This window comes from Manacus vitellinus, unplaced genomic scaffold, assembly GCF_001715985.3.
Source record: "Manacus vitellinus isolate BGI_N305 unplaced genomic scaffold, ASM171598v3 scaffold_31_pilon, whole genome shotgun sequence".
Taxonomy (NCBI): domain Eukaryota; kingdom Metazoa; phylum Chordata; class Aves; order Passeriformes; family Pipridae; genus Manacus; species Manacus vitellinus.
This window is the reverse complement of record NW_021940379.1, coordinates 4,475,045-4,487,443: the sequence shown is the minus strand read 5'-3', so window position 1 is coordinate 4,487,443 and position 12,399 is coordinate 4,475,045. Positions and strand designations below refer to the sequence as shown.

General features: G+C 52.9%; 1 protein-coding gene and 2 non-coding genes across 4 annotated transcripts; all 3 read left to right on the top strand.

Moving 5' to 3' along the window:
- Nucleotides 1-25: 25 nt before the first annotated feature.
- Nucleotides 26-97, top strand: TRNAD-GUC. Its single transcript has one exon. It is a non-coding gene; the product is annotated as a tRNA-Asp (tRNA).
- A 293-nt stretch (nucleotides 98-390) lies between these two features.
- TRNAA-UGC lies at nucleotides 391-462 on the top strand. The gene has a single exon. It is a non-coding gene; the product is annotated as a tRNA-Ala (tRNA).
- A 2,770-nt stretch (nucleotides 463-3,232) lies between these two features.
- Nucleotides 3,233-4,683, top strand: UBC (ubiquitin C). 2 transcript variants are annotated; one of them, XM_018076257.3, is made up of 3 exons: nucleotides 3,233-3,282; nucleotides 3,683-3,911; nucleotides 4,140-4,683. In XM_018076257.3, exons 2-3 carry the CDS (start codon nucleotides 3,689-3,691, stop codon nucleotides 4,604-4,606), a joined length of 690 nt encoding a protein of 229 aa, XP_017931746.1. In that variant the 5' UTR covers nucleotides 3,233-3,282; nucleotides 3,683-3,688; the 3' UTR covers nucleotides 4,607-4,683. The 2 variants fall into 2 exon arrangements, with proteins under 2 accessions (XP_017931746.1, XP_017931747.1); XM_018076258.3 differs by having other exon boundaries at nucleotides 3,683-4,683.
- The last annotated feature ends 7,716 nt before the right edge of the window (nucleotides 4,684-12,399 follow it).

The following is a 12,399-nucleotide window of genomic DNA, read 5'->3' as shown; positions in this document are numbered from 1 at the left end:
CACGCAGAAAGATAGTGATAAGCCGTCCTCGTTAGTATAGTGGTGAGTATCCCCGCCTGTCACGCGGGAGACCGGGGTTCGATTCCCCGACGGGGAGGTTGCGAGCACGTTTTTCCTTAAAATTCATTTTTCTTCTTCCCGCACGAATTTTTCCAATTTCCGAAGGACGGGGAAAAAAAAAAAAAAATCAGTTTTGTGTGTGCGAACCAGCGCGTTCCCATGTTTCTAAGGGTTGCATGAAGGCCACAGAGGGGTCCGTACACTGCAGGCCCACAGCCCTCCCCCGGCCCGGCGGGGACCCGGAGCCCGCATCGCTCTTCCCCGCACCGGGGACAAGGAAGCGCAGACAGGACGGAATTGGGCGGCGGGCAGGAACGGAGCCGCGGGCAGGGGGATGTAGCTCAGCGGTAGAGCGCATGCTTTGCATGTATGAGGTCCCGGGTTCAATCCCCGGCATCTCCATGGGGTTACTGCTCTTTTGGGTTTGGCTTTTTCCCCCTTCCCCCCCGTGATGTCTTTTATCCAGTTAAAGTCGCCATTTCTCGTTAAACAAGCAGCAAACCATGACCCTGCTCCTCAAACGGGTCCCCGGTGGCACACCTTGGTGGCACAAGATAGCTTTTTTTCTGTTACTTTTTTCTCCTCAGGCCTGTGCAAACACACGTGGCTCTTGCGTTCTGCTGGAGTTCCGTCGCCACGCCAAGGCCCTACAGCAGCCCAAAAGGAGGGACAAAGCTCCAAACCCCAAAACGCAGGAGACACTGGCCAGCCCCACCTGACACCTCCTCATCCCACAGCCTGGCAGAGCTGGGGACGTGCAGACCTGCAGCCACACAGAACTCACTCTGCTTCACATTCCCAGAGCCAAGGGGGAGGGACAAACACCAGGACACCCCAGGTGACTGCAGTCACTGGCTGTGACAATGCAGGAGCTTCTCCCCTTCTCTGACCTGTCTTTGCAGTGCCCACTCCCCTCCACCGTCCTGCTCAGCCCCTCGGCAGCGTGGGCAGCTTCGCCCAGAGCAGCTTGGAAAGAGCTCTTGGGGAAACAACCTCTCTGCTTTGATCTCCTCAGGCTGGCTGGGCTCATCAGGAAACCCATTGGAGCCGGGAGGGCTGAGTTGTGGCAAAGTTGAGAGTTTTGGCCCAGAGAGACCAAAGCCCATGTAGAGCCTGAAACAGCTTTTATCTACACAGTTCAGTGGCAGCTGTTTCATCTCACTGCTCAGTTACCAGTAGTGAATCCAACAGCAGTGGGAGATGATTGGTGACAAATGCAAAGTGACATTTCCTGCCACAGTGGCTGAAAAGCTCCTTGTGCTATTTATTTACTCATCTTACTTCCAGTTGTTATTTTGAGCCAGTATTTGGCTACAGCACTGCTAAGTGTGAATATCCCTGTTGTAAATCACTCCCTGGATCTCCCTGGGCAGCTGCACTTCTGGAATATGCCCTGCATGTAAATATAAGAAATAGTTTGTTCTAACAGGCACAAAGTAACTTTTTGGCACAGGAAGTTGGTATTTGTCAGTAAAGCAGGTCATGATCAACATATTCATCAAGCCTGCACTGAAATCCTAACGATGGGTACTCAGAGAGGCAGGGTAGGATAAACAAGGGAGGGCTTTGTTCACAGAAATCCTCTCCCAGCTCAGGAAACACTGTCCTCCTGCAAACCACACAGATGTGTTTAAGGACTATTGGATGAGGGCCGAACATCTGCCTTGCCAATCTCAACCTTTAAATGTGTGCTCCTCCTGTGTTTGATTCAGATATCAGGTATAAACTCACTCAGGATGCTCAGTGCTTGGCTGATTACCCTAATTAGGTGAAGAACAGCACTGTGTCATCTTATTTCTTCCTGTTACAAAACTCCATCTTGTCAGGAAATACCTTTCCATGTGCATTTTTTACTATTTTCAGACCAGTCCTGAGTACTCCCTCTGTAACTAAAAGAACAAGCTTAACATTAATATTCAGCTGAGGAAAGACCTAAACCTGGAAGGCTTTTCCAATCTTTGATGTTTATTCAACTCCCAGTGCACACAGTGTCAGCCACTGAGCACCGAGAAGAAACCAAAAGACTTCTGTGGATTTTTTCTTCCCCCGTCTAAATGACCGGAGTGTTTGAGATTATTATCACTGCTGCTGTGGTGAGTGTTGGTACAAACATGAGGCAGCAGAGGCCGAGGAGCTCCCCAGAGCGTTCCCCTCCTGTAACAGCTCCATGTGTCAGCCAGACACAGGCGGCTTCCCTCAAACCAATCACAAAGCTGTTGCTGGGCCTCTGCTCTGTTCCTGCTGGTGAGCAGTCCTGGGTGTTATCTGTGTCCCTTCCATTTTCCTTGGGTGCTGGCAAACGAAGGATTTTGTAGGCGGATTGGACCGCATGGCGTCTCCTGAATCTTGCAGACAAAGCCCCGTTTTGTTCTCAGCCATGGCCTGGAATTGCTGTGCAGTTTGACTGGGATGGTACAGGAGCCAACTGAGTGCAGCAGAGATCTGCCAGAATGTGCTCTGCAAGAACAGAATAAGAAATAGGCATTATTCTGATTTGTTTATGATTGATTTTACCCCAGTGGCAAGGCCTTAGTCCTGAATTACGAACTCCACGATAGCTCAGATGCACAGTCTGCTTTATGTGTGTGTATATAAACACTCATTGTATCTCAGGCAGACCATCTGCAGGACTTGGAACTCTGTATCTGTCAGGGCCTTTTTTGTCCCTCATGTCACCTCTCCACTCCAGGCAGGAGCCTCCTGTAGCCCCCTTTTCCTGAGGTGGTCCAGCCTCGGCAGGTGTCCCAGCACCATCTCCTCCCTGTACCCTCTCCCACGGCCATGGTGGCACTGAGGGTCTGGCACGACCTGCCCGTCCCAGCGGGGTTGTGTCCTCATGTCTAAAGCCCTGAATAAAACGTGAGGCTCTGAGATAAATCTTTAAACACGGGCATGTCTCCGAGGTGGGCTTGCTGAGGCGCCATGGCCGCAGTCCCGTTCCGGCGGCGGCTCCACGCCGGGTTTTCCGGGCGCTGCTCGCGCCCCGGCGCCGCTCCCCGCGCGCGCTGGACGCAGCGCACCCACGCGCGGGGGGCACAGATCTCCCGCGCTGCCCCATCCGCCCAGCGCACGCAGGAGAGTGGCGGCGCGCGGGGCCGAGAAAATAGTGCGCGCGGAGTGATCCGGCTGGGGGCGGGGCGCGCGAGACATGAGGGGGGGGATTGTGGCGCAGCGGTGAGTCTGTGAGTAATTGTGCTGTCGGCTTGGCCTGCCAGCCCCGCGGTGAGTGCTCGGCGGGGGGAACCGCTTGGCGTGGCGGCAACAGGGCTTAGATGCATGCTAGGTGTCCGGGCGGGACACGCAGAGTGTATTGCGCGCTGAGAAAGAAAGGGCGATGGCTGGGGTCAATGGCGGGCTGTGAGGGCCGGGGCGTTGCCCTCTCTTAACGGCAGCACCGCGAGCGGGGCGGAAAAGGGAAGGGGGGAAGGGCGAGGGCGAGCGTGCACCAGCGAAATGGCGGCGCAGCGCAGGCCGAGCCGCGCCCGCGGGCGGGAAAGGGAAGGGGCGGAGACCACGCCCACATCCCGGAAAGGGTGGGGCCGTCGCTGTGACGTCACCGCCGGGGAGCGCGGCCCCGGGGAGCGGGAGCGTTACTAAAGCACAGCGGGTTTGTCTCTTCCAGGGAAAAATGCAGATCTTCGTCAAAACCCTGACTGGAAAGACCATCACCCTTGAGGTCGAGCCCAGTGACACCATTGAGAATGTCAAGGCAAAGATCCAGGACAAGGAAGGCATTCCCCCAGATCAGCAGAGGCTGATCTTCGCTGGGAAGCAGCTGGAAGATGGTCGTACCCTGTCTGACTACAACATCCAGAAGGAGTCCACTCTGCACTTAGTGCTGCGCCTCAGAGGTGGGATGCAGATATTTGTCAAGACCCTGACTGGCAAGACCATCACCCTGGAAGTTGAGCCCAGTGACACCATTGAGAATGTCAAGGCCAAGATCCAAGACAAGGAAGGCATTCCACCCGACCAACAGAGGCTGATCTTTGCTGGGAAGCAGCTGGAAGATGGTCGTACCCTGTCCGACTATAACATCCAGAAAGAATCTACCCTGCACCTTGTCCTGCGTCTGAGAGGTGGGATGCAGATCTTTGTCAAGACCCTGACTGGCAAGACCATCACCCTTGAGGTTGAGCCCAGTGACACCATTGAAAATGTCAAAGCCAAGATCCAGGACAAGGAAGGCATTCCCCCAGATCAGCAGAGGCTGATCTTTGCTGGGAAGCAGCTGGAAGATGGTCGCACATTGTCCGACTACAACATCCAGAAGGAGTCCACCCTGCACCTTGTCCTGCGCCTGAGGGGAGGGATGCAGATCTTTGTCAAGACCCTGACTGGCAAGACCATCACCCTTGAGGTCGAGCCCAGTGACACCATTGAAAATGTCAAGGCCAAGATCCAGGACAAGGAGGGCATTCCTCCCGACCAGCAGAGGCTGATCTTTGCTGGGAAGCAGCTGGAAGATGGTCGTACCCTGTCTGACTACAACATCCAGAAGGAGTCCACCCTGCACCTTGTCCTGCGCCTGAGGGGTGGTAACTGAACCAACAGGTTGTTGCATCCAAATAAAAAGTTTCTCTGCACTTGTTCATTCCAATAAAGCTGTTGCATCCACAAAAATTTATGTCTCAGGTTACGTGAACAACTGTTTGTGCCGTTTCCCAACTCCAACTCTTTAATAAACAATAATTACGTAGTTTCTGCAGACAAAGGAACTGTAAAACTGCCTTAGGCAAGGCTCCCACTTGTCTGGCAAGCGTAGCTAATCCCTCAGCCTTGGTTTTCCTGGGTTGTATAAGTGTTCCCTACCAGCTGCAGCTCGGTGCCCACCTGCAGATGTTGCGCAGCTGTGGGCGTTGTGTAAGGGTGGACATGTAATGGGAAACTGCAGTTGTTGCTGAGCTGGGAGGATTTGAAACCCAGCTCTCGGTTTCCCAGCAACCGCCAGGTTCTGCCCTTGTTTTGAGATTTATGGAGCAAGCAGAAGGGTGATCCTGAAGCTCCAACACAGGGTGGGACTGAGACATCACTGCTGGTCCTGCAGCCCTTGGGCTTGGGAAGTGGTGTGGCAGCCTGAGTACATTAAGCAAACTAATTAAACTAATTTCACAGACACTGGAAATCTGGAATGAACTTCATTCCAGCGGTGCCCCAGCTGGAAATACTGTGCTAAAATACCACAGCAGTGTCTGTGTGCTGTAAAGCCCTGGCTGAAGGGAAGTTTCCACTGAAGGGTTTGTGGTGGAGGTTGCATTTAGGAGCTGACTAGTTGTTAACCACAGCTGTGCTGGCCATGGGATGGGGGAAGGGGAGAGGCTGAGGGAAACAAGTGCCCTTTTTTAAAGAGTGGTTGCCTTTGGAAGGGGATGGTGGTGGGAGCTGAGTAGTGGCCTGAGCTGATCACTGACTTCAGGGAGACCCAAAGGGATCTTAACACCGATAGTGGGATTGAACTCAAGTATCACCAAGTGTTATTTTAAGAAGCAGTGGGAGATGCTTTTAGGGCTGTGTGGCCTGTAAGGAGCGAGTTTGGATCACAGAGATCTGTGCTGATCTGGCGGAAGCTCCTGAACACTGCCGAGCTAATCCCACGTGGGTGACGGCTGGTGCTGTGCCATCGCTAAGTTACTGTCGCGTTCCTGCAGGGGTGTCACCAGGCTCTGCCCACGCCTGTCCTGGTTCCAGTAACTGATCACCAAACAACTGCAACCATCAGTTTGCCATCCTGTGGGATTTCTGGTCTCTTGGGGCATCCAAATTCACGCAGCAGTTACAAACTGAGCAGCCCTTCAGCAGGGCTCTGGCTCCTTAAACACGGGGGTCTGGTCGGCTAAAGGGTGAGTGTTGCTGGAATGCAGGGAGCTGCTCTTATGGAACAAGGAAGAAGTGCAGCTTGGTGTGTTTTCATAATGCCTTTCTCTACATGCTTGGTAAGATTAGCTTTGGGAGTCTGGTGATTCAAAAAAAAAAAGCTGGAGAAAATAACTTCAAGTGGTTCTGATTTGAAGGCAGCCTGACTGCTGGGGGGGGAGAGCACTGTCACAAAAAGCCTACACAAATGACTGCAGAGATGTGTTTTAAGAAACTCATTTTAAAAGTCTCGGTGAAAAAAACTCTACAATGCTATGTTTAAAAACAACAATGCTGTAGAAACCCCTGACAGCAACCCTGGAGTGTGCTGCAGCCAGGCAGAACAGGAAGCCTGGAGAGGAAACCCAAGCAGTGTTCTCATGAGCTGAGTCAGCCATTGCCTCTCACAAAGGGAACGCCATGGAGCTGTGTCAGGGGGGTTAGGTTGGATATTAGGGAAAGTTTCTTCCCCTGGAGGGTGGTTGGGCACTTAACAGGCTCCCCAGGGCAGTGGTCACGGCCCCAAGGCTGCCACAGTTTAAGAAACGTTTGGACAATGCTCTCAGGCACATGGTGGGATTTTGGGACTGTCCTGTGCAGGGCCAGGAGCTGGACTCGATGATCCTTGTGGGTCCCTTCCAGCTCAGGACATTCCATGATTCCCTGACCTCTGCAGATCGCTTTGCTTGGTTTGAGGAATTTCAAGGTTCACAGTGGCAGTGCCGACGCTTCAGAGGTGGCACTCCTGATCAGAGAGCACATCTGGGGTGGGATTAACCACAGAACAGCTAAATTTGATGAGAACAGCAAAGTACCTAATAAACCTTAAGGACGTCTTTTGTTCTAACCATGGTGTGCCCAAAAACATTCTCTGGGAACATGCTGTTCTGAGACCTTCTCACGATCACATTGTTCCGCAGCACCTCAGGGCATCTCCTGGATTTTAGTGGGCTTTATTGGGATTTGAAGAAAAATTCCTTTCACAGAATTTCTTTGTAGCAAAATGTTTTAAAGTAAAAGAAAACACAGCTGGTCTGAAAGCGTTGCTGCTGGGGAGAAGGGGGACAGCCCGCTGCTGCCTCACCTGCAGAGACCGACAAGGATCGACCAGAGACATCCGTTAATTAATCTGGCAATTAATCAGAGGCAACTACCAGAGTGAAAAGGGGTCTAGAAGGAAAAAAACAAAAAAAGACACAATTGAGGGTAAAGATACAAATGCAGGTGTTCCACCAAGGTGAAGACCATGGCAAGAGTCAAGTGCTGTGCTGTGCTGGCCTCTGCCTGGTGGGAGCTGTGGGTTGTATGGAGGACAGCGTGTGGGAGCTGGGTGCACTCCAGTTTCCAGTCCCTTTAGCTCAGGGACAATGGGCTTGTTTTCAAACAGGCTGTCACAAACTGGACTCTGTTTTTTAGTCTCTACTGGCTTCTAGACACTTCTAGGGATGAGTTTCATCGAGGCTTTTATTCAGGGACATTTCAGACATACAAGATAGACAAAAAACCCAATTCCTTGGGCAAACATGGTGGGTTAAGAGGTGATGGATATTTTCTCTTTAGGGAGAGCCTGGGGTTGAGCCTTGGGTTCTGCTTGATTGCTGGGCTGTCTGTGTGCCATGCCCCCCTTCCCAAGACACCCAATACCAGCTGTGACAACAGGCTTGCAGCTCCCCAACCTGCCAGCACAGCAGTCATGGAGGGACCCATGGGAGTAGTCTGGGCCACTACTATATATATATATACACTCATACTATACATATATATATACTCATGAACACATACATACATGTTTACGTTTTTTTTATCTATTTACAAGAGCATGTAGTGACAGGACAAGGGGGAACAGCTTCAAACTGAAAGAGAGCAGGCTTACACCAGATATTAGGAAAAAATCTTTACTGTGAGCGTGGTGAGGCACTGGAACAGGCTGCTCAGAGAAGCTGTGGATGCCCCATCCCTGGAAGCGTTCAAGGCCAGGCTGCATGAATCTCTGAGCTGATCTAGTGGAAGGTGTCCCTACCCATGGCAGGGGGGGGTGATCTTCAAGGTCCCTTCCAGCCCAAACCACTGTATGATTGAACGATATTTTATCTACGTACATATTGCATATCTCTGTCTATTTTACCTGTTTTCCTATTTTTCCGTGCTCACACACGTGCTCACGATCACACCATCCCCGGGTTCTGCTCCCGTGGGGAGAGAGGGGGCGTGGCCTGGCGCGACTGACACGCCCCTTCCGCTGGGCCCGCCCCTCCCCGCCGGCCCCGCCCCTCCGCCGGGCCGGGCCGGGCCGCTGGGCCATAAAGGGGCCGGGCGGGGGGACCGCTCCTGGCTCGGCTCGCTTCCGCCGTCCGCCTCCCCCTCGCCATGGCCCCCAGCCGGCGCAAGCTCTCGGTGGGACTGGGGCTGGCCGGGCGGCCTGCGCCTCGTGGGGGGCTGCTGATGATCCGTGGGGCTCTCATCATACAGGAGCAGGTCATAAGGTCAGCAGGGCCGGGGGCTCGGAGGGGCGCGGCGGATGCGGGGTGCGGAGCGGGCTGTGCGTGTGGGAGCCGGTGCGTGCCAGGGCATCGGTGTGGGGCTGGTCCGCGTCCGGTGGGAGTGCGTGGATGCAGGGTCGGTGGCGGTGCGGAGCGGGGTGTGCTGGAACTGGTGCGTGGTGCGGGGGCTCGGTGTCGGTGCGGGATGATGCAGGGTCGGTGGCGGTGACGGTGCGGAGCAGGGGGTGTGTTGGAGACGGTGCGGGATGCGGGTGTGATGCTTTCACAAGTGGAAACAGGATAAATGATGTGCAGTAGCACTCGGAAGGAGCCTTGGGCAGCTTCGGTGTCGGTGCGGAGCGGGGTGTACCGGTGCGGGATGCAGGGTCGGCGCTGGTGCGGAGCGGGGTGTACCGGTGCGGGATGCAGGGTCGGCGCTGGTGCGGAGCGGGGTGTACCGGTGCGGGATGCAGGGTCGGCGCTGGTGCGGAGCGGGGTGTGTTGGAGCCGGTGCGGTGCTGGCTGGTGTGTGGGCACGTTTCCTTTATGCAGTGCGGTCCCGAGAGCGTGAGGCAGCCGAGCCCTGGAGGTGACAGTGTCGCAGCTGCAATCCCGAGCAGCCTCAGGATCTTACTCTAAGTAAATCCGTGCTTGGGATATTCCACCCCTGGGGTATTTCACTCCTGACGACGGCAAACGTATCCGGAATGAGCAGGTTCCCACCCTTGATTTACGAGGGCTCTTTGCATCCCTGGAATTGGCTGGGCACCCAGTGCTGGGCTGAGATCGCCCTGGGCACCAGCCCTTCCTCCCATCCCTCCTGTCTCTACCTGCAGCACCAGTTGTTCCTTTCATAAGTAGATGGGCAGACTGTCAGTCTCAGTGTACTCTGGTGTGATGCTTTTACGAGTGGAAACAGGATAAATGACGTACAGTAGCACTTGGAAGGAGCCTTGGGCAGCTTCTGAGCAGCCTCTTGAGTCCTCTCCCCTAGACTGAAAACCTAAAGAGTTGCTTCTCAGAAGACCTGTCTTATCCCCAGGAGAGGTCCTGGGGCTGAAGAGGGTTTGTCCCCCACAGTGTGGGTCTGTGGATGGAGTTGTTGGTCTGTTCAGTAACTGCTGCACTTCTTGTGAACCAACACTCCTGTCCCTGCTGCCAGGACCCCAGTTATCCTGCTGTAATGTGGAGCTTATTTAGCCAAACTGTTTTCTCGCTGTCCAAAGCAGATGTGCTCCTTGCCTGGGCCTTTCTCCAAGCTTCCACCTACCCAGGTCAGCCCCTGAAAATGGGCTTCTGACGAAAGAGGTGAACAAACAGCCAATGGCTGTCATTGCATGTGATGCAAAGTCTCTGCCGAAAATGACCTACTTAAACATATCCCCTGCAAGTGCTGCTGTCTGGGCAGAGCCAGGCAGTCCTGTGGATTAAACAGTAGAAAAATCTTTGTTCAGTTTCATGGACATCAGGAGCTGGTACCTGCAAATAAAAGGCTGGATGGCCCCTGCAGAACAGAAATTACTTTTTTCTTTTTCTTTTTTTTTTTTCCCCAAAAACCTTTCTGCCCTCTTTTTAGCTAATCCTGATTCTTTCAACCTAATTAGCTAAATCCTAATAATTTGCAATGAGAACAGAAGATGAGGAAAAGACCAACTCTTGTTTCTCCTCCCTTCATCTCAAGCACTGGTCTCCACATCTTCAAAATGACCCAAAATGGCCCTGAGCTCTTACTTTTTCCATTTCACATTAAGCCTCATAACTGAGTGATGATGGGTGGTGAGAAGTATCCAGGGGCTCACTGAAACTCTTGGGTTGGTCTTCAGAGTAGTCTGGGTGAGGGAAGCTTAAAAGGCTGGTCTTGGGCAGGTGAAGGTTTGTTTGCCCATGCTGGCTTCCTGAGCTCTGTCAGGATGGTGATTCCTGATGGAAAAGCGCTTGGTTACAAAGAGGTGGTAGTTTCAAGGATATCTTTGGGTAAAATCTGTAGGAGAAGACACAGTAGAAAGAGGGAACTTGGAGCCTATCTCCTACCCCAACTGCAGAAACAATCTAAATTGGGCTGCCTGTGGTGTTGGCCATGCAAACCCTGGGGATATTGCTTCTCTGGAAGCATCTGGAATGCCACAGACTTGCCTACAAGGTATGAGCCTGAACACAGTGAGGCTTCATCAGCTCATCCCTCTGCCACCCGTTGCTGCTGCACCTGGGAGCTCTGGTGCTGTCCTGGCTGAAGGCTGGGAGTGGGCTGACAGCCCTGTCCTCGCTGTTCTAGCAAGGTGAGGAGGAGGGTGGTGAGAGGAGGTGCAGGGTGAGGTCTGACCGACGCCCAATGTGATTGCTCCTCTCAGTCTGCAGGGGAAACCTTGACTCTCGGTTTTGCTGATCAGGGTGGCTGAAGCCTCCCTCCTGGAGAAGCAGGATTTGGGTGTTGCGGTGGAGCTGCTGCTCTTCTGGTCCTGTCTGGAGCCAATGGGCAGTAACCAGTTCCCTTCAGTTCCTCAGGAACAAGGATCATCCTGGTTAGAAGGGATCAAACATCCCAGTGACACTTTATAACCCATCTAAGTTGACAAATACTCCATTTTATCTAAGTTGACAAGTACTCTATTTTTATTTCAGGCATATGACCATGTTTGTTTTGACCTACAAGTAGCTTAATTCCAAGGCTACCCTGTCAGTGGATATTACTTAGCAGCACCTATGGAGCACCTTGAGCTCCTGTGCCCAGATGGGAGGGGGCTGGGACAGGCAGCCTTGAGCTGGGATGCTCAAAGGTCCTGGATGCTGACTGGGTACATATTACATAAATAAATGCATATGCAACAGGTGATTCAGGGAGTGCAAGACAGAACAAACAAGTAAAGGAAACCAGATGCTCCTGATCATACTTGGCTGGACACTTGGGAATCAGGATTGTAAAGCAGAGTAAATAAAAAATTGTCCTATCACTGCTTCTTTGCCCTGAAATCCTTCAGGCTAGCAGGATGGAGGCCCTTGTCCAGCAGCATGTGGGCATGGAAGTGGAGGTGGGAAGGGTTTGCTGGGTTAGGTGGATTACACTGCACCGTGGAGGTGTCTGCTTAGGGGTAGGGCTTGGATGAGGGGCTTGCAGAGCCCTGCTGCTTGTGGGTAGCCCAGCCTTGTCATGAAATGACTAAAGAAAGATGGGGTGTTGTGGGGAGGCCTCTGGCAGCCTTCTGTCTCAATCCCCTGTGCCAACAAATACGCACCCTGATCAAGTTGCTCCAGAGCAGGAGAGCTGTTGAGGGGTTGCTGAGCTGCACTGTGATAAAGCTGCACTGTGATAAGCCCACATGCCTTCAGCAGTTAGTGGATCAACCCCACTTCCATAAGCTGACTGCCTTACCTAACCAGGGCAAGGATTTGTGCCTGCAGAAGAAAAGATTATGGTGGAACACACCCAAAGTACATGTTCAAGAAGGAACAGGCTGTTACCCCTAATGCAGCCCCCCCGAAGGCAAGGAGGGAGTGGAGGCAGGTGTATGCAGATGCCAGCTCCTGAGCTGAGGAGGGCTTAAGTTGTCTTTGAGCTCCTGCAGTCATTTCACAGCAAACAGGACAATGATGTGCAAACACAATTGTGTGTTGTCTTTGACCTGCTTCATGATCAACTCTGAGTCAATGCAGGATGGCAGCTGAGAGGAATCAGAGGTGTCCTGTGCTGTTAGAACACAGCTCGGTTGCCATCCCAATTCTCCATCTTCTGGGAATCTAATGGACTCTTCCTGCTGGTATCCAAACAGTTGTGAGGATAGCTGTCACTTCTCCCAACCGTTGCCTCCTGACTGTGTGGAGCTGCCAAACCTACAAGCGAAGGCCTTTGGGGCAAGGTTGTTCTGCCAAGCAAATGAAAGATGCAGAGGTGTGAATAATTCAGTGCTGGTTTGTCTAGTGCAGAGTCTCCAGCACATCAAAAGAACTCTCAAATCCTGTGGGTAGGATCTGTAAAATGGAGCCTGAATAAATAAGCCAACAGGCATCCTGT

Coding starts and splice junctions, on each gene's coding strand:
- UBC (XM_018076258.3), top strand. CDS start 3,689: ATGCAGATCTTCGTCAAAACCCTGACTGGAAAGACCATCACCCTTGAG.